The 18,648-nt window shown below is 39.3% G+C and overlaps 1 protein-coding gene across 7 annotated transcripts in view; it reads right to left on the bottom strand.

Moving 5' to 3' along the window:
- IPO11 (importin 11) overlaps positions 1–18,648 on the bottom strand; it is a 295,900-nt gene that overhangs the window by 7,711 nt on the left and 269,541 nt on the right. For all 7 annotated transcript variants that reach the window (XM_037902875.2, XM_037902874.2, XM_043547523.1 and 4 more), the window contains 2 exons: positions 17,382–17,477; positions 11,937–12,021 (listed from right to left, as the gene is read on the bottom strand). In XM_037902875.2, coding sequence (XP_037758803.1) covers positions 11,937–12,021; positions 17,382–17,477 — 181 coding nt within the window. Of the gene's footprint in view, positions 1–11,936; positions 12,022–17,381; positions 17,478–18,648 lie in introns of those variants that run through there.

Below are 18,648 nucleotides of genomic sequence, written 5' to 3'. Positions count from 1 at the left end.
TAAATTCCTGTCTGAGATTACTAGCAGCTTGGATAGCATCAGTTAATGTTACTGAACTGCATAGAACAAGGGTAGACTTGCTTTGTCCATGCTGTGCATGGAATGAAATTGCAGAACATAGTGTCTTCCTAATTTTGCCTGTAATTTGCTACTGGAATAGCTTGCATTTTCTACATCTGAGGGAAGTAGGGCTTTATATCTTTGTAGCAGCTTGGAGAGGAGACGAGCCTTGTTGTACATGAGACCATTGTCTAGCTCTTCCATCACCTGATAAAATGCAATGTCATCAGGTGCATGTATTGTTGCAGTGTAACTAGATGGTTTTGCTTTATGATTTGTTTTACGGACCTAGGAAGAAAGGTACGTTGAGTGATAAGCTGCATTCTTAGCAATCAAGTCTTCCTCAGATATTCTGCACTTATGTCATCATATTTTCTTTGAAGTGCTCCCTCCCTTTGATTGGTTATTCTGAACTGAATATCCTTACAAAATCTGGACCCTCTTTCCAAGCTGAATTAAATTGTTAGCAACCGTGGCATTAGGTTTGCTTACCTCCATGTCAGCTTCATGCATATGAATTGTGCTCACCTGGAAGTCTAATATACTAGTGAAGCTTAAGTTTAAGGTTCAACTTTCCCTGGGATGTAAGGCAGCTAGGTAGGCCAATCTGTAGGAGACCCACCAATAACTCAGCTGCTAGGAATCTTTGAATGAGAAATTTAAAATGACAAGAATGCTAAGATTGGTTAAACTAATCTCTCTGACAGAATAACTGATAATTTCTCATTATTGCCTAGAGAGCTGAGATACTATTAATAAGTTACCAGTTACCGTACATGGTAAAGTGTGAATGAGTTGTTCCTTACAGGTCTCTGTTCAGATGACAGTTATATGAAAGGCACTTAATATTATTTTTGTAAAGCATTTTAATATTTTGTACAGCAAACTGACAGATTTGAACAATTTGCATATATTTAAACTGCACCGTCTTCTAAAATATTGTGATTTTGTATCAAGAATTTTTTTTTTAAAGTTTGTATTGAAATTGACCTTTAGTTAGGGATCTTTGTTTAAATTTTGTGTTGGGATTTTATTGAAGTTATTGCATTATATGAATGGAAACTTTTCTACATGATCATAAAATAACAAGCTTGGTAATGTATATACACCTGACAAGATTCTTGGTCTTACTCTGTACATGAATCAGGAAAACTCCCCATGGGAAAAATAAATTTGACATGTAATTCAGATCGAGTATCTGGTTTCTATTTCTAGTTCTTCCACAGACCTCCTGTGTAACCCTGGGCACTTAATTTCTGTGCCTCATTTTCCACACGGGGATAAACGTGGGGAATAATACTATTTAATTCTAACTAACATGTGTTGTGTTTGGAGATCTTCATAAGGTAGGCCCTATAGAAATACATATTATTATTGCTATAATTGGTCTACTAAATTGAATTAGGATATTCTTAATAAGGACAGCAACTTAAGTGAGACATTTTCCTGAAAATTGAACTAGCCTAATTATAATGTATGGCATTGATTGTTACTTAATTGGGACAGCACTAGCAAAAATTCTGCTCAATGAGGATTCAGTCAGTGTCAAGGGGTTAAGTAATATTTACATTTGAAATGCTTAGCCTTCGAATTCAGAAATGGCCAAGGAAGGATTAAAAGAAGAAATGTATTGAATATCAGCTCAGTATCAGCCTTTTTATTCAGTTCAGTGTTAACCCTCATTATAAAGCTTTTCAGACTGTTTATGAAAAAAAGATTATCAGAACAACTGCTTAATCACGATGACAGACACTCAGTAAAGGTTTCCCAATAAAGCAGATACCATTGTAGTTGGCATATGAAACACTGCTGCATAGCTTTCTAACAGGCTGATAAATAGTACTTTTAATGTTGAAACGAGTAATCTTTGTCTAGGTATTTATCAGGCTACCATCAGTGTAGTATCTAAGTACCTCAAAGCAGTCACTAATTTATGATGATGCCACTTCTCTGAGGTCAGAACTGACTCAGAAGTGTGCACTGGAATCAAGTCACTGAATCTGCTATAGCTCTCATTTCCCAGTTATTTATATTATGAAAGCATCCAGAGGTCATGATCAGGATTGGGTGCTGTACAAATATAGAAGTATAGAATATAGAAGTCCCTTTCCCAATGAGCAGAGACAGAGGGTGAGGTTCTGGACTGAGCCTCTTAGAGACCTAGCACAGAACTTGCAGCACACAGGGAGAAAGGTTAATGTGGCTTTAAGCTTGAAAAGAGATAAAATTCATGGGTTTTTTTTAAGCTTAAGCAATGAGGGTTCAATGCCAGTAGAACTTTGAAGATGTTAAAGAGAAATAATCCACAGTTTCGTTGATTAACACCAAATTGTTCTCATGCTATCAACAATACTGTTGCACTGTATGGGAAACAATATTTTACTGTGTTCATTGTATTGCAAACAAGCTAATAAAAAAAACAAATAAAGCTATTTATAATTAGTACTGTACCAATATTTTTCTTATTGATTTCTGTATACTTTTTACAAATCTATATTTGTGTGTGATGCACTATATTATGTACAAAAAATCCCAATAAAAATCATTTTCCAGCAAGATGGCTGCAACAAGGAAGGTCTCTCATGGGTTCCTTATTGTGAGAAAGGCTCTTTATTTTAAAAAATTTCAGCCAACATGCCTATGCAAACTGGATTCTGTTTTCCTTTAAGTATCTTGAGCTATCTACAGTCTCATCAGAAAAACGGCATTGCATGACTTCCCCAGGGATGAACTTATCTCACAGGAAAGGATCAGACAAATACTTTAATTCAAGATCAGGCAGGGATGAGTCAAATGCAGCCTAATCCTCAGAGTTAGATTTACAATATAATAAGAGAGACAAATCAATAGTCTCTTTATAATCACAGTGGTTAACTTTTTTTTTTATTATTATAAGCAGTGAACAAGTACAATTTCTCACAGTGTATATATATATATATATATATATATATATATATATATATATATGTTATTTTCTCAGCAAATTATAAGAAATACTAGGCAAGAGAATAAAAAAAAAGTTCCAAATACATACCCATATGAAAGTAATCTAACTTCAACCAAAAAATCATTTACTTCAATATAAAGTTAAGCATTCTCAGACCCCTAGTATGCAGGTTGCAGAGTAGCAGCCGTGTTAGTCTGTAACTGCAAAAAGAAAAAGAGGACTTGTGGCACCTTAGAGACTAAGAAATTTATTTGAGCATAAGCTTTTGAGAGCTACAGCTCACTTCATCGGATGCATGTAGTGGAAAATACAGTGGGGAGATTTTATATACACAGAGAACATGAAACAATGGGTGTTACCATACACACTGTAACAAGAGCGATCAGGTAAGGTGAGCTAATACCAGCAGGAGAGCGAGGGCGAGGGGGGTGGGGGGTAACCTTTTGTAGTGATAATCAAGGTGGGCCATTTCCAGCAGTTGACAAGAATGTCTGAGGAACAGTAAGGGGGGGAAATAAACATGGGGAAATAGTTTTACTTTGTGTAATGACATATCCACTCCCAGTCTTTATTCAAGCCTAAGTTAATTGTATCCAGTTTGCAAATTAATTCCAATTCAGGAGTCTCTCGTTGGAGTCTGTTTCTGAAGTTTTTTTGTTGAAGAATTGCCACTTTTAGGTCTGTAATTGAGTTACAAGAGATATTGAAGTGTTCTCCAACTGGTTTTTGAATGTTATAATTCTTGATGTCTGATTTGTGTCCATTGATTCTTTTACGTAGAGACTGTCCAGTTTGACCAATGTACATGGCAGAGGGGCATTGCTGGCACTTGATGGCATATATCACATTGGTAGATGTGCAGGTGAACGAGCCTCTGATAGTGTGGCTGATGTGATTAGGCCCTATGATGGTGTCCCCTGAATAGATATGTGGACACAGCTGGCAACAGGCTTTGTTGCAAGGATAGGTTCCTGGGTTAGTGTTTTTGTTGTGTGGTGTGCGGTTGCTGGTGAGTATTTGCTTCAGGCTGGGGGGCTGTTTGTAAGCAAGGACTGGCCTGTCTCCCAAGATCTGTGAGAGTGATCGGTCGTCCTTCAGGATAGATTGTAGATCCTTGATGATGCCCTGGAGAGGTTTCAGTTGGGGGCTGAAGGTGATGGCTAGTGGCATTCTGTTATTTTCTTTGTTGGTCCTGTCCTGTAGTAGGTGACTTCTGGGTACTCTTCTGGCTCTGTCAATCTGTTTCTTCACTTCAGCAGGTGGGTATTGTAGTTGTAAGAATGCTAGATAGAGATCTTGTAGGTGTTTGTCTCTGTCTGAGGGGTTGAAGCAAATGCGGTTGTATCGTAGAGCTTGGCTGTAGACAATGGATCGTGTGGTGTCTGGGAGTGGATGTGTCATTACACAAAGTAAAACTATTTCCCCATGTTTATCTCCCCCCCTACTGTTCCTCACATGTTCTTGTCAACTGCTGGAAATGGCCCACCTTGATTATCACTACAAAAGGTTCCCCCCCACCGCTCTCCTGCTGGTAATAGCTCACCTTACCTGATCATTCTTGTTACATTCTTGTGTATGGTAACACCCATTGTTTCATGTTCTCTGTGTATATAAAATCTCCCCACTGTATTTTCCACTACATGCATCTGATGAAGTGAGCTGTAGCTCACAAAAGCTTATGCTCAAATAAATTTCTTAGTCTCTAAGGTGCCACAAGTCCTCCTTTTCTTTTTCCCTAGTACGCAGTGCACACTGTTATGTCACTTTAAAAATGTTTCAGTTATGTTGTGATACTCATTATCAGAAGAAATCTGTCTCTAAAACTATAAAGCAATGAATTAACATTCTATTCCAAGATAAACCTCAGTGGTGTTTAAATTAAATAATCCTTAACTGACCAGAAAGTATTATTTAACCTTCATTTTACAGAGACTTTTTGCATTGTGTTCCCAACATCTCATGGGTCATGGGACTACTGTTTGAATTCAGACCATTTACTGCAAGATGGATTAAGTGCAGCTGAGAGTCTGGCCCTAGATTTACAGTTAATGGAGCATGATGTACTTTAGAAAAACTTTTAACTGCTGTACTGAAACACTCTTAAATATAGAGAGAACAACACTCTAGTAACTAACTTGCTATCCTCTTATAAAACTATATTTACAAATAAAGTATCTCTCCATAATGCATGAAAAAATAATACAGTAGATTTCTGACAGGCTGCACTGTCAATCATTCAAAAGTAAAAAACAAACAGTTACCTACCTTTCATAACTGTTGTTCTTCAAGATGTGTTGCTCATGTCCATTCCATTCTAGATGTGCACGCGCCCACGTGTGTGGTCATTGGAGCTTTTTGCCTTAGCGGTATCGATAGGGCCAGCTCTGGCACCCCCTTGAGTGCTGCGTTTATGTGTCGGTATATCAAGCGCCACCAGCCCTACGCCCTCTCAGTTCCTTCTTGCCGACAACCCCGACAAAGGGGTCGGAGGGCGGGTAATGGAATGGACATGAGCAACACATCTCGAAGAACAACAGGTACGAAAAGATAGGTCACCGTTTTTTCTTCTTTGCATGCTTGCTCATGTTGATTCCATTCTAGGAGACTCACAAGCTCGTGTCTTTCTCCCTTCTCCTTGTATACCCTTGACGAGGCTGCCAAGGGCTTGGTGGCAGGGGCGGCCATAACTGCTTCCATGCAGACTGGGGCATATGCATGCCCAGCGAGTGAAGGGTGGCCCGAGTGTCCTTTAACCAATGCAGTGTCGCATCAGTTTGCTCTGAAAAGAGACCATTCCCATCGAATGGGAGGTCCTGGATAGAGGTCTGCATATCTTGGGACAGGCTGGGAGTCTGAAGCCAGGAGCTGCACCTCATGACCACCCCGATGCAACCACCCTAGCTGCCGAGTCTGCCACATCCCTCGCCATCTGGAGAGAGCACCTAGCTGCCGTGGTGCCCTCCTCCACCAGGGTACCGAAATCCTGGGCTAGATCCTGAGGGAGGGAAGCCTTGAACTTACGGAGGGAGTCCCATGAGTTAAAATTGTACCTGCCCAAGAGGGCCTGATGGTTCACCATCTGGAATTGCAGGCTGGCTGTTGAATACATTTTTCTCTCCAAAATGTCCAGTCTTTTGGCCTCTTTATTTTTGGCAGTTGAACTAGATTGCCCATGCTTGTCCTTTTCATTGGCCACAGAGACAACCAGCAAGTCTGGAGGTGGGCAGGTATAAAGGTACTCAAACCCTTTGGATGGGACGAAGTACTTTTTTTCAGCCCTTTTGGGGGTGGGAGGGATGGATGACGGGGTTTACCAGAGGGCCATGGCAATTTTCAGGACCCCGTCATGCACTAGTAGTGCACCACATGCCGGAGTGGAGGCTGAGAGGACACTGAACAAGGTGTCCACCTGCTCAGCCATCTCCTCCACTGGCAGTGCATTACCAGCATGACCCATGCACTCTTTTAAGGCCACTGCGCTGGCCACTGGCTGTGCTACCAAGGCGACCGTAGATGTCGACGCGGCCTTAGGTGACCATTCGCGCTGGTGGGGTCTTGGCGAGGGGCTGAACTGCCCTTCTGTGCCAGAGGAATCCCCTTCTGGTGACCACGGCGGGGCCATTGACCCCTGTGTCTGCCTGCTGACCATTGCTGCCGGAGACCGATGTTTGGAGTGGGAGGACCTGTGCTGGTATCAAGAGGGCCAGGGGGACTGGAATTGCGACGGGGAGCGCTCCCACAGGGCAGGCAACCGAGAGCTGGGCTGAGGATGACCGGTGGAGGATGAACGGTGTGCCAGTGCAACGGAGACTGGCGCCTTCCCTGAGGCGATCTGCATCGAGATGGTGGGGATCATGATTGTGGTGCCAGTGACCGACAGTGAGCCCCAGAATATCTGGGCTGTGCTGCTGGAGATCTGTGGCATGGAAATAGAGAATGCTGCCTGTCTTGGGCTTCTTCATTTTCTTTCTGGGTGATGGGGAGAGGTTCCGGGCGGAGCCTGGTGCCAGGGGTGTGCTGTGCACTGAGGCCGAGGTACTAGGCGAGTCTTGGCGGGAAGACTCGGAAGTCAGACAAAGGGCCACCTCCATGAGGAAAGCCCGCAAACCAATATCCCGCTCTTTCTGAATCCGAGGTCGAAAATTTTTACAAATATGGCACATGTCTTTCACATGTGACTCCCCAAAGCACTTGAGGAGGCAGTTGTGGGGGTCACTTACAGGCATAGGTCTGTGACAGTCCGCACAGGGCTTAAACCCTGGAGACTGGGGCATGCTTCACCTGGGGCAAAGTCCCCGCTGGGACTCTAACTTCTAACTCCTGACTACATTTAACAACTACGTAACACTAACTACTATTAACAACTATTTACAAGGCCCTAAGGCTCGAAGTCGGAAGAGATGAAACCGCTAGCCCTTGCTATGCAAAGACAGGTGCTCCGACTAACTACCACAGGCGGTAAGAAGGAACTGAGAGAGCATAGAGCCGGTGGCACCTGATATACCGACGCATGAGTGCAGCACTGGAGATGGCGCCACAGCTAGCTCTACGAATACCACTAACTTCAAGAACCTTAGTGGTGTTTAAATTAAATAATCCAGGCAAAAATAAGGCAAAAATCTCTGACGACCGCGCACGTGGGCGTGCGCATACCTAGAATGGAATCGACATGAGAAAACACTTGAAGAACCATTCATTCTTAGAAGTCAGCTGATAAAACAATGCAGACAAAAAAAGAAATGCACATGCTTAATATCATGATGTCATTTTCAAAAACTGATTTTTGGCGTACCAGATGCAGCCCTTTTATCTAAATGTTCTGTTACTCAAAGAAATATTTTGTCTAATGAAATAACAAAATTACACTAGAGAGATTTTACATTCCCTCTCACTGGCAAATTTGCTTTTGGTGGCTCAGTTGCAGAAGTGCAGATGCTGGATTTCTCCTTGTCACTTACTGTGACTACTAGGATGACGACAAGTTACCACTGAAGAAGATTTCCCTGTTATCTAGGACTCCCTCCTCTGCTTCTCCACATTACTTCCTTCCGACCTGAAAGAAATATGTTAAGCTACTCTACCTCCCTATATAAGATGGTGGATTTCTTGTAAACACCAGTGCTTGGAAAGCCTGGTTGGTAGTGAGTCTGCATTGTCTCAAATGAGACACACAAAGTAAATTAAAAGGTGAATGGCATACAATGTCATTCTGTGGCTTGGTCTATGACAGTTCAGATGATGGGTTTTATATATTAGTACCCTATCAGGAAAAAAAAAAAACCTAGGGAGGAAGAACAAAAATTCAAGCTTGGACTAAAAGACAACGACTAAGGCGAAGAGAAGAAGTGGATTATTTTATGCAATAGCAAATATATCCCGAATTAGCATTGTTGGGTCTGGGTACCTGCTGCCAAAAAGGGAGTACTTAGCATAGAATTTTATTGCAAACAGGTCTTCAAAACAATTTACAAGCATTGCATTCTTACTGAACTTGGCTCTATTAAAGCAACCAAACCACTATCATTATAAAAGGATACAATAAACCTGCTATGTATCAGTAGGATAATATTTTTGTGGATTGTGAAACTGTTTTATTATTTCTTTTAATGAATATGTTCTAATTAACTTAAACTATGGAAGTTTAGAATTAAAAATACAAAATTAAAAACAGTTGAATGGGATTATTATAATTAGGGATACTGCAATCTTAATGAAAAGTGGATTTAGCTAGATTAATATGCAGAGTTGACCTAAAACATTAATCGGCTCTACTTAAAATTAGCATACAATTTAAAAAAGGAGGACTTGTGGCACCTTAGAGACGTCTTGATGTCTGATTTGTCTGATCTGGTGAAGTGAAGAAACAGATTGACAGAGCCAGAAGAGTACCCAGAAGTTACCTACTACAGGACAGGACCAACAAAGAAAATAACAGAACGCCACTAGCCATCACCTTCAGCCCCCAACTAAAACCTCTCCAGGGCATCATCAAGGATCTACAACCTATCCTGAAGGACGACCCATCACTCTCATAGATCTTGGGAGACAGGCCAGTCCTTGCTTACAAACAGCCCCCCAACCTGAAGCAAATACTCACCAGCAACCGCACACCACACAACAAAAACACTAACCCAGGAACCAATCCTTGCAACAAAGCCTGTTGCCAACTGTGTCCACATATCTATTCAGGGGACACCATCATAGGGCCTAATCACATCAGCCACACTATCAGAGGCTCGTTCACCTGCACATCTACCAATGTGATATATGCCATCATGTGCCAGCAATGCCCCTCTGCCATGTACATTGGTCAAACTGGACAGTCTCTACGTAAAAGAATCAATGGACACAAATCAGACATCAAGAATTATAACATTCAAAAACCAGTTGGAGAACACTTCAGTCTCTCTGGTCACTCAATTACAGACCTAAAAGTGGCAATTCTTCAACAAAAAAACTTCAGAAACAGACTCCAACGAGAGACTCCTGAATTGGAATTAATTTGCAAACTGGATACAATTAACTTAGGCTTGAATAAAGACTGGGAGTGGATATGTCATTACACAAAGTAAAACTATTTCCCCATGTTTATTTCCCCCCCTTACTGTTCCTCAGACATTCTTGTCAACTGCTGGAAATGGCCCACCTTGATTATCACTACAAAAGGTTATCCCCCCCCTCGCCCTCGCTCTCCTGCTGGTATTAGCTCACCTTACCTGATCACTCTTGTTACAGTGTGTATGGTAACACCCATTGTTTCATGTTCTCTGTGTATATAAAATCTCCCCACTGTATTTTCCACTACATGCATCCGATGAAGTGAGCTGTAGCTCTCAAAAGCTTATGCTCAAATAAATTTCTTAGTCTCTAAGGTGCCACAAGTCCTCTTTTTCTTTTTGCGGATACAGACTAACACGGCTGCTACTCTGAAACCTTTCATACAATTTAAGGAAATTAAGAACCACCTGAGAAAACTGCCAACTATATACCAAAAAACACGAAAGCCAAATGTTTATATAAGATGTTGGCTTCCTACCAAAGAAAGAATGAAATATGACGTAAATCATTACAGATATGTACTGTCACTTCTTTCTAGAGGATAGAAAATGTTTCAAGTTTCTAACTACTATTCTGTGCTTATACTTTTTTTTTCCCTGCAAGAAAGGCTAAATTTTTGGAAATCCTTAGTAATGTTCCCGTTTGAGACATAGCCAAAAACTGGAAGACATACTGAGGGATTTTTTTTCTCCTCCCCCCCATCACTTCTTGGCAGCATTTCTTTAAGAATATAAGAACGACCATACTGGGTCAGATCAAAGTTCCATCTAGCCCAGTATTCTGTCTTCCGACAGTGGCCAGTGCCAGTTGCCCCAGAGGGAATGAACAGAACAGGTAATCATTAAGTGATCCATCCCCTGTCACCCATTCCCAGCTTCTGGCAAACAGAGGCTAAGGACACCATCCCTGCCCATCCTGGCTAATACCCATTGATGCACCTATCCTCCATGAATTTATCTAGTTCTTTTTTTGGAACCCTGTTGTAGTCTTGGCCTTCACAACCTCCTCTGGCAAGAAGTTCCACAGGTTGACTGTGTTGTGTGAAAAAATACTTCTTTTTGTTTGTTTTAAACCTGCTGCCTATTAATTTCATTTGTTGACCCCTAGTTCTTGTGTTAAGAGAAGGAGTAAATAACACTTCCTTATTTACTTTCTTCACATCAGTCATGATTTTATAGACCTCAATCATATCCCCCCTTAGTCATTTCTTTTCCAAGCTGAAAAGTCCCAGTTTTATTAACCTCTCCTCAAACGGTAGCCGTTCCATACCCCTAACCATTTTTGTTGTCCTTTTCTGAACCTCTTCCAATTCCAATATATCCTTTTTGTGATGGGGCGACCACATCTGCATGCAGTATTCAAGATGTGGGCATACCATGGATTTATATAGAGGCAATATGATATTTTCTGTCTTATTATCTATCCCTTTCTTAATTATTCCCAACATTCTGTTCGCTTTTTTGACTGCTGCTGCACATTGAGTGTATGTTTTCACAGAACTATCCACCATGACTCCAAGATCTCTTTCTTGAGTGGTAACAGCTAATTTAGACCCCATCATTTTATATGTATAGTTGGGATTATGTTTTCTGATGTGCATTACTTTGCATTTATCAACATTGAATTTCATCTGCCATTTTGTTGCCCAGTCACCAAGTTTTGAGAGATCCTTTTGTAGCAATTCGCAGTCTGCCTGGGACTTAACTATCTTGAGTAGTTTTGTATCATCTTCAAATTTTGCCACCCCACTGTTTACCCCCTTTTCCAGATCATTTATGAATATGTTAAATAGGACTGGGCCCAGTACAGACCCCTGGGGGACACCACTATTTACCTCTCTCCATTCTGAAAACTGACCATTTATTCCTACCCTTTGTTTCCGATCTTTTAAACCAGTTACCAATCCATGAGAGAACCTTCCTTCTTATCCCACGACTGCTTACTTTGCTTAAGTGCCTTTGGTGAGGGACCTTGTCAAAGGCTTTCTGAAAATCTAAATACACTATATGCACTGGATCCCCCTTGTCCACATGCTTGTTGACCCCCTTAAAGAATTCTAGTAGATTGGGGAGGTATGATTTCCCTTTACAAAAAACGTGTTGACTATTCCCCAAAAAATTATGTTCTGCTATGTGTCTGACTATTTTGTTCTTTACTAGACTTTAGAGTCTGAAAAAAATGCAAAAGTATAATTGTCTATTCTATGCAATTTGTTCTAAAGGTTCCTGACCTCTCAGATTGGGAGTAGAGTTTTTAAAGCGTACTATAAATGACAACAATGGATGAACCAAATCCAGTGGCAAAGACTTAAGGTTGACTACTGTATTAAATTATAACTCCAAACATTTAACTAAAGATATAAAGAACTTACCGTCTTCTTCCTTTTGTCCTGTTCTGTAGGAGGTTCCTCATCTTCTGTCATTTTGGGCTCCTCAAAATGAGACATCAACATGCAGCTAAGAACAGGAATACAGATATTGTAAATTCACACTAAGAATTAAAACACTCAAGAAATAAATGGCAGACTAGGTCTTCAAGATAATGGAAAAATATTTATAAGTTATTTAAAAACTAGCATTGCTTTTTAACAGTAGCCACCTCAACAGGATTATCAACAGATAACAAAGGGTCCCATGTCACTCAAGAGGTTTAGCGGTACCTATTTTATTGTAAAGGGGTGCTTCCACTGTTAGAGGCAATAATGTCCTTTTTAAATTGCCAACTTGCTTAGACAATTTGTTTTCAGCTAGAATATATTGAGCCAGTTTTTAAAACATGTATTCCTACGTCATATGTAAAACCAAGTCCCGTTTTTTTCAGTTTGTTTGCTACACTAAATAGACATATGGATTTAGAAGTTACTGTGGTTACAGGGAGGGCTCAAATGTTTTTCTATTTAAGTCTCTGGTTTAAGTCAGGTTTTGAAGTAAAATTTAAAAATTTCAGATGCTGAGGGATTGGTTCTGCTTTATAAGAACTGTGCATGTGCCAAGGCTGCAAAGTAAGCCTACTGTTGAATGCTGCTTACTAATAAAGTTGTCTCTACTTTTGTGCTCTGTGGTGGTTTAACTTATTCTTTCATTAAGGTTTTTCAAGGTTCAGTTTAATAACAGTGCTATATAATCCCAGTATTTCACGTCACAAATGCTTGGTGCACTTTAAAAATGGCTCTCAGAGGTTTGTTTTATTACAGTAAAAAGTGATTAGGGTCTTCAGTAAAAGTGAATTGGTGAATAAGAAATTTATTTTCAAAAGGAGATGTGTGTTCCATAATTTGATGTAGATAGGTAGAAATGAAAGGAAAGGCACACATATGGATGTGGGGCTGCAAATTTCTGACCCCAAAGTTATGATGAGCCAATAAATAATGTAATAAGCCCCCTGTGGTGAAGACGCTGCAGTCCAAGTGCTCCTCAATGAGCTAATGAAGAAGGTGTCAGTTCCCTTTGTTTCAAGACTGTTCTCTCTTAGGACATATCTGTACTTGGGAAATGTATCACAAGACTCGCATCAGTTCTGACACTAGTTAGTTCACAGATCCTTTCTGTCCCCTTTGCAAGTCAAGAGCATACTACAAAACTATATATATTAGCAATGTGAAAGAGAAGTTTGTGTTTGAACAGCAACCACAGAACCCAAGGGTTTCCCTTGTTTTATGTTTAAGATAAGCCATGGAGTCTGCACCATTGTAGTGTAAACCCAAGTTGCCAATGAAGGTTCCAGGCTGCATTATAATTGAAGTCTAAGATTTTTGAGTATTTTTTCACTGGGGATAGTAAATAAACTGTCTCTGGGAGGGGGGGAACAAAAACAAAAACTGCCCTTGACAAAACATTAATACAACCCTATCCCAGTTCCTTTAGTGTCTAAATAAACACTGGGGAAGGCAATTAGAGAGAGATTCTTAACCAGTAACAAACTACCAACCATAAAATAACCAGATCCACAGAGCTCTTTGCAAAAGCCTATGGTAAGGAGGTAGTAGTATTATGGACCATCTGGCAGTTAACAAAATCAGACTTTGCAACTTACAGCTGAAATAATACTTTCAGAAGTTACACAAAATGAAGAGGCAGAAAATGTTACTAAGTTCTAACCACACAAAAACTTGCTCTGATAATGACACATGAATCAGTAGAACAGAAATTGGATTTGATTCATACCTCAGCATGGAGTTTAGGTGACTTACACAAACCAGTACAGCAAGTAAACTTGCTTCTTTACATGAACAAACTGAGACTTTAATTTAGGACAATGAATCTCTGAGAAGCAGAGTGGAACAAAGAATATTCCATGAAATTTAAAAGTAATATATAAAATCTGATAAAGGAAAATACTCTTTTTACACAGCACATACTTAACCTGTACAACTCATTGTCACAAGGATTACACACTTGGATGAAAAATGGGAACATCCACAGTTACATACATAGGGTAAAAAAACTTTTTGTACCAGATATAAAGACCTCCTGCTTTAGGGCATAAACCAATTAAAACATACAAACAAAGCGGTTAGAAAGAATTGTCCCCTATCAGGCAGTTTATCCTTATTTATCTACTATGGAGTTTATTGCAACCTTCCTCTGAAGTATGTTGCATTGGTCATTATCAGCGACAGGATATCAGGCTACACAGATTACTGGTTTGATGTGGTGTTCAGATATGCTGCGTTGCAATGGAAAAAACAAAATATTCAATCAATTTATATTTTGTACATTTCTCTTCCATACTGACAGTTACTTAATTAACAAACCCCTCAATGTGTTTAAATTATATCTAAGAGATGGTTGAAATTAAAGGAACGCTCCTCTCCTATAGTAAGACCTTTTTGATTCCTGCATTATAACGCTTAAGCTCCATGTTCTCTTCACAGGTACAAGAGGGATCTGTTGACAATGGATAATCCATATTTTGAACCAATGTCAGCTATGACATCACACTCTGCTTTCATTGTGATATCTGTTTTTTTGTCAGATTGACACTGAATTTTGGAGCTGATGAGATAAAGAAATTGTGTGTTATCTCTGAGTTTTAAAGTTCTGTTTTTTTCTTGTAGGGATGTGTTTGATGTAGTTCAAACGGAACACTTTTTAATTTTTTTAGCAGGGGGTTAAAATATATAGCAGAATTTAACTTCTTCCTGTTTAATATCCCTGTTGCTGCCAAATTAAACAGAGGAACAGTGTATATTATTTATGAGCCTGAACAACACTGATTTTTTGCAATATAAAGTTGTAAACTGAATTCAAATTATTTTTCAGCTAAAACATCCTCTAACTTGACAGAAGATAAACATGCTGGAGAAAATCTCCATAATGACACTCTTGCTTTCTAGAATACATTGTATTTTGATATCCTTAGAACCATAGCATTGGAGAACAGATTTTTCCCCCTCATACATATGTGTGAGTGTTGTCAATAGGAAGATATTTATACGTAAAATCCTGCTTTCTCTCTCTTGTAGCTGATATGGTCTCTGCTTGGGGAATAAAATATGATGGCAGCTTATATTGATGTGTTATTGCTAGTCTTTGTTTTTTCCATTAACAAAAAGGTTTACTCTTCACGATTGTTCATTTTATTTTATTTATTTTTATATTTCATTGTAAATGTGTAAGGAGGATTAAGGCATAAAGGAATTGGACGCGTGAAAGCAGTACCTACATTTGTTTTTTTACACTCCGAAATACCTCTGTAATTTACGTTGTTTTAATGCATTTAGGCAGAGCAGCACATTCAGAATTACAAAGGCTCTACCTGACCATAAATACATTGTGACTTAGAAGTACTTCTAAGGTTGTTAAGGAATCCTTTGTAAGTCCGAAAACACCTGAGTCACAGTGCTTATGACCTCTGTAGAAGGAAAATTTCTTACCAATGACTAGAGTTCTCAGAATATATAACCTCCGCAGAGACACACTGGCCTTGCAATTTCACAACCATTCTAACATATTTTAAACATGGGGGGGAGGGGGATTTCCATCTGCGGACCCAAGAACCAGGCCTCGTCACATAAGTATTCATTTCTCTACTTCGTCTAAACTAGGTGCAGTACTCCCAAGAAGCAAGGAAGGAGGATGGATAAATGTGGATCTGCAGCAACAATATATTTTGGGAGCTCCAGTTACTGATTAATAAGGTTCCTTTCTCTCTCAAGAAACTGCATCATCAGATATGCCTTGCAGAAGATTAGCACACAGTAATTCTCGTGAAGAGGGATGAGGACCATTTAAATAAAGACTTTTACATCTAAGATGCAGATACTATTATGTAAACAAGCTGTGGAGGAAGGGTTACTCTTGTAGAATGGGCTCCCAGTCTCTCCAGTGCTGTAAGTTGGGTACCAAATTTCATCCAGTCTTGATTTTCTCCCCAAACACTAGAAACAGGATATCTTGCAAAAACACATGGTTCATTTTAAGCAATAAATCAAGGTCATTTTATGTCCATTTTATACAATTTAGTCTCAACAGGCAAGCTTTGTTGCTTTGGGAACAAGCCCGAAAAACTTATGCTTTCATTGATACACCTCTACCCCGATATAACGCGACCTGATATAACACGAATTCAGATAGAACGCGGTAAAGCAGCGCTCGGGGGGGGGGGGGGGGGGGGGAATGCTTCAGTGGATCAAAGCAAGTTCGATATAACGCAGTTTCACCTAGAATGTGGTAAGATTTTTTGGCTCCTGAGGACAGCGTTATATCAGGGTAGAGGTGTACCACCTTAGGAGAAACACTGAATGAAGTACATATAATTTATAAACCAAATGCTCTTTAATATATACATAGGGGTGTACATACACATGCTCATGAAAAGCCATGCAATAAAGAGATCAAGTTAATAAAGCTGTCAAGCGCTTAAAAAAATTAATCGTGATTAATCACACTGTTAAACAATAATAGAATACCATTTATTTAAATATTGTCCTCTGGAAACGTGGCCTATGTATGAAGGGGCATACGAATGTTTAGCATATCTGGCATGTAAATACCTTGCAATGCCGGCTACAAAAGTGCCATGCAAATGCCTGTTCTCACTTTCTGGTGACATTGTAAATAAGAGGGCAGCATTATCTCCTCTAAATGTAAGAAGTAGGACTGAGTGGACTTGTAGGCTCTGAAGCTTTACATTGTTTTGTTTTTGAGTGCAGTTAGGTAACCGAAAAAATCTACAGTACTTGTATGATGTGAATTGAAAAATGCTATTTCTTTTATAATTTTTACAGGGCAAATATTTGTAATAAAAATAATATACACTTTGATTTCAGTTACAACACAGAATACAATATATGAAAATGTAGAAAAATGTCCAAAATATTTAATACATTTAAATTAGTATTCTACTGTTTAACAGTGAAATTAAAACTGTGATTAATCACGATTAATTTTTTTAATTACAATTTTTTGAGTTAATCGCGTGAGTTAACTGCGATTAATCGACAGCCTTACAAATTAGACATTGCCTCATACATTTACCTACCACAATGTCTTACAAATCGGAGCACACACACACACACGCACGCACATGCACAATTTGTAAAACCATGTGCTAGGTGAATTTATTAGCCAAAGTCTAATTTAGTCTACTCCCACTTCAAGCTTGTTACAAAATTACAAAACTTTTCTCATGCTTCAATACTCCCATGAAACCCCCATACAAAAAAAATCTACTATTGTGAAAACAGACTTCTTCAGAACATGCAACTGTCTCAACTCCCCAAAGCAGTTTTTCCAGGGAGAGGGAGAGCGAGAGCACAAATCTTAAACTGCTAGTACTATTCAGCACACAAGGGTTAATTAGATTTTCCACTTACTCTTTGTATGTTCTTGTTTCAGGATCTTCGGTCATAACATCATGCAGCCCTTCCACAGAAATGTTAATGATGCCACAGAATTTATCTTGGATAACACTGGAAAAAAACAGGAAAATGTTTTAGCTGGACTAGCTAAACAGGAAATTTGCTTGATAAGCATAGGGCACACCTATATTACAATGTTTTCATTATTTAATGCTCAGCTGAGCACATTGTCAAGTAGCTTTTCAAAACTTTTAAAATAAATTACACAAAACAGCTAGGAAGCAACTGGCAAAACAAGTGACCAAAAGTATCTAAGAGGTAAATAACTAGAAATGTAGAGTTTTCTTTTTTTTCCCTTTAGAAGAATGAGACTGCACTATACGTCTACCAATAACTTATACCATACAACTTTGTAGACAGTTACAAAACTGGACAAAAATTGAAGTATCTTAAATAAGGGGAAAACATTTATCATTACTATATGAGTGCAATTCATCTTTAAATTTGGAGGATAGGATTAAAACTCAAAATGATGTGCACAAACTGGAGAAATGGTCTGAAGTAAATAGGATGAAATTCAGTAAGAACAAATGCAAAGTACTCCACTTAGGAAAGAATAATCAGTTGCACACATAGAAAATGGGAATTGACTGCCTAGGAAGGAGTACTCTGGAAAGGGAGCTGGGGGTCATAGTGGATCACGAGCTAAATATAAGTCAATAGTGAAACACTGTTGCAAAAAAAGAGAACATCAATCTGGGATGTATTAGCAGGAGTGTTGTAAATAAGACACAAGAAGTAATTCTTCTGCTCTACTCCACGCTGATTAGGCTTCAACTAGAGTATTGTGTCCAGTTCTAGGCACCACATTTCAGGAAAGATGTGGACAAATTGGAAAAAGTCCAGAGAAGAGCAACAAAAATGATCAAAAGTCTAGAAAACATGACCTATGAGGGAAGATTGAAAAAATTGGGTTTGTTTAGTCTGAAGACGAGAAGACTGAGCGGTGTGACATGATAACAGTTTCCAGTACATAAAAGGTTGTTACAAGGAGGAGGGAGAATGTATTTTGCTCTTTTAAAAAAAGACTATGTAATCCTAAGGAAGATTAAAAGTATGGGAGAAAGAGTGATACTGGACTGATTCTAAGAAGCATGGTTTCTAATAGCAATAATATATTTCACAGAATTGTACACCTGGAAGGGACCTCGAGAGGTCTTCTAGTGCAGTCCACTGCACTCAAGGCAGGATTAAGTATTATCTAGACCATCCCTGACAGATG

This window comes from Chelonia mydas, chromosome 5, assembly GCF_015237465.2.
Source record: "Chelonia mydas isolate rCheMyd1 chromosome 5, rCheMyd1.pri.v2, whole genome shotgun sequence".
NCBI lineage: Eukaryota > Metazoa > Chordata > Testudines > Cheloniidae > Chelonia > Chelonia mydas.
The sequence above is the reverse complement of the archived record's forward strand: the minus strand, read 5'-3'. Positions and strand labels throughout refer to the sequence as shown.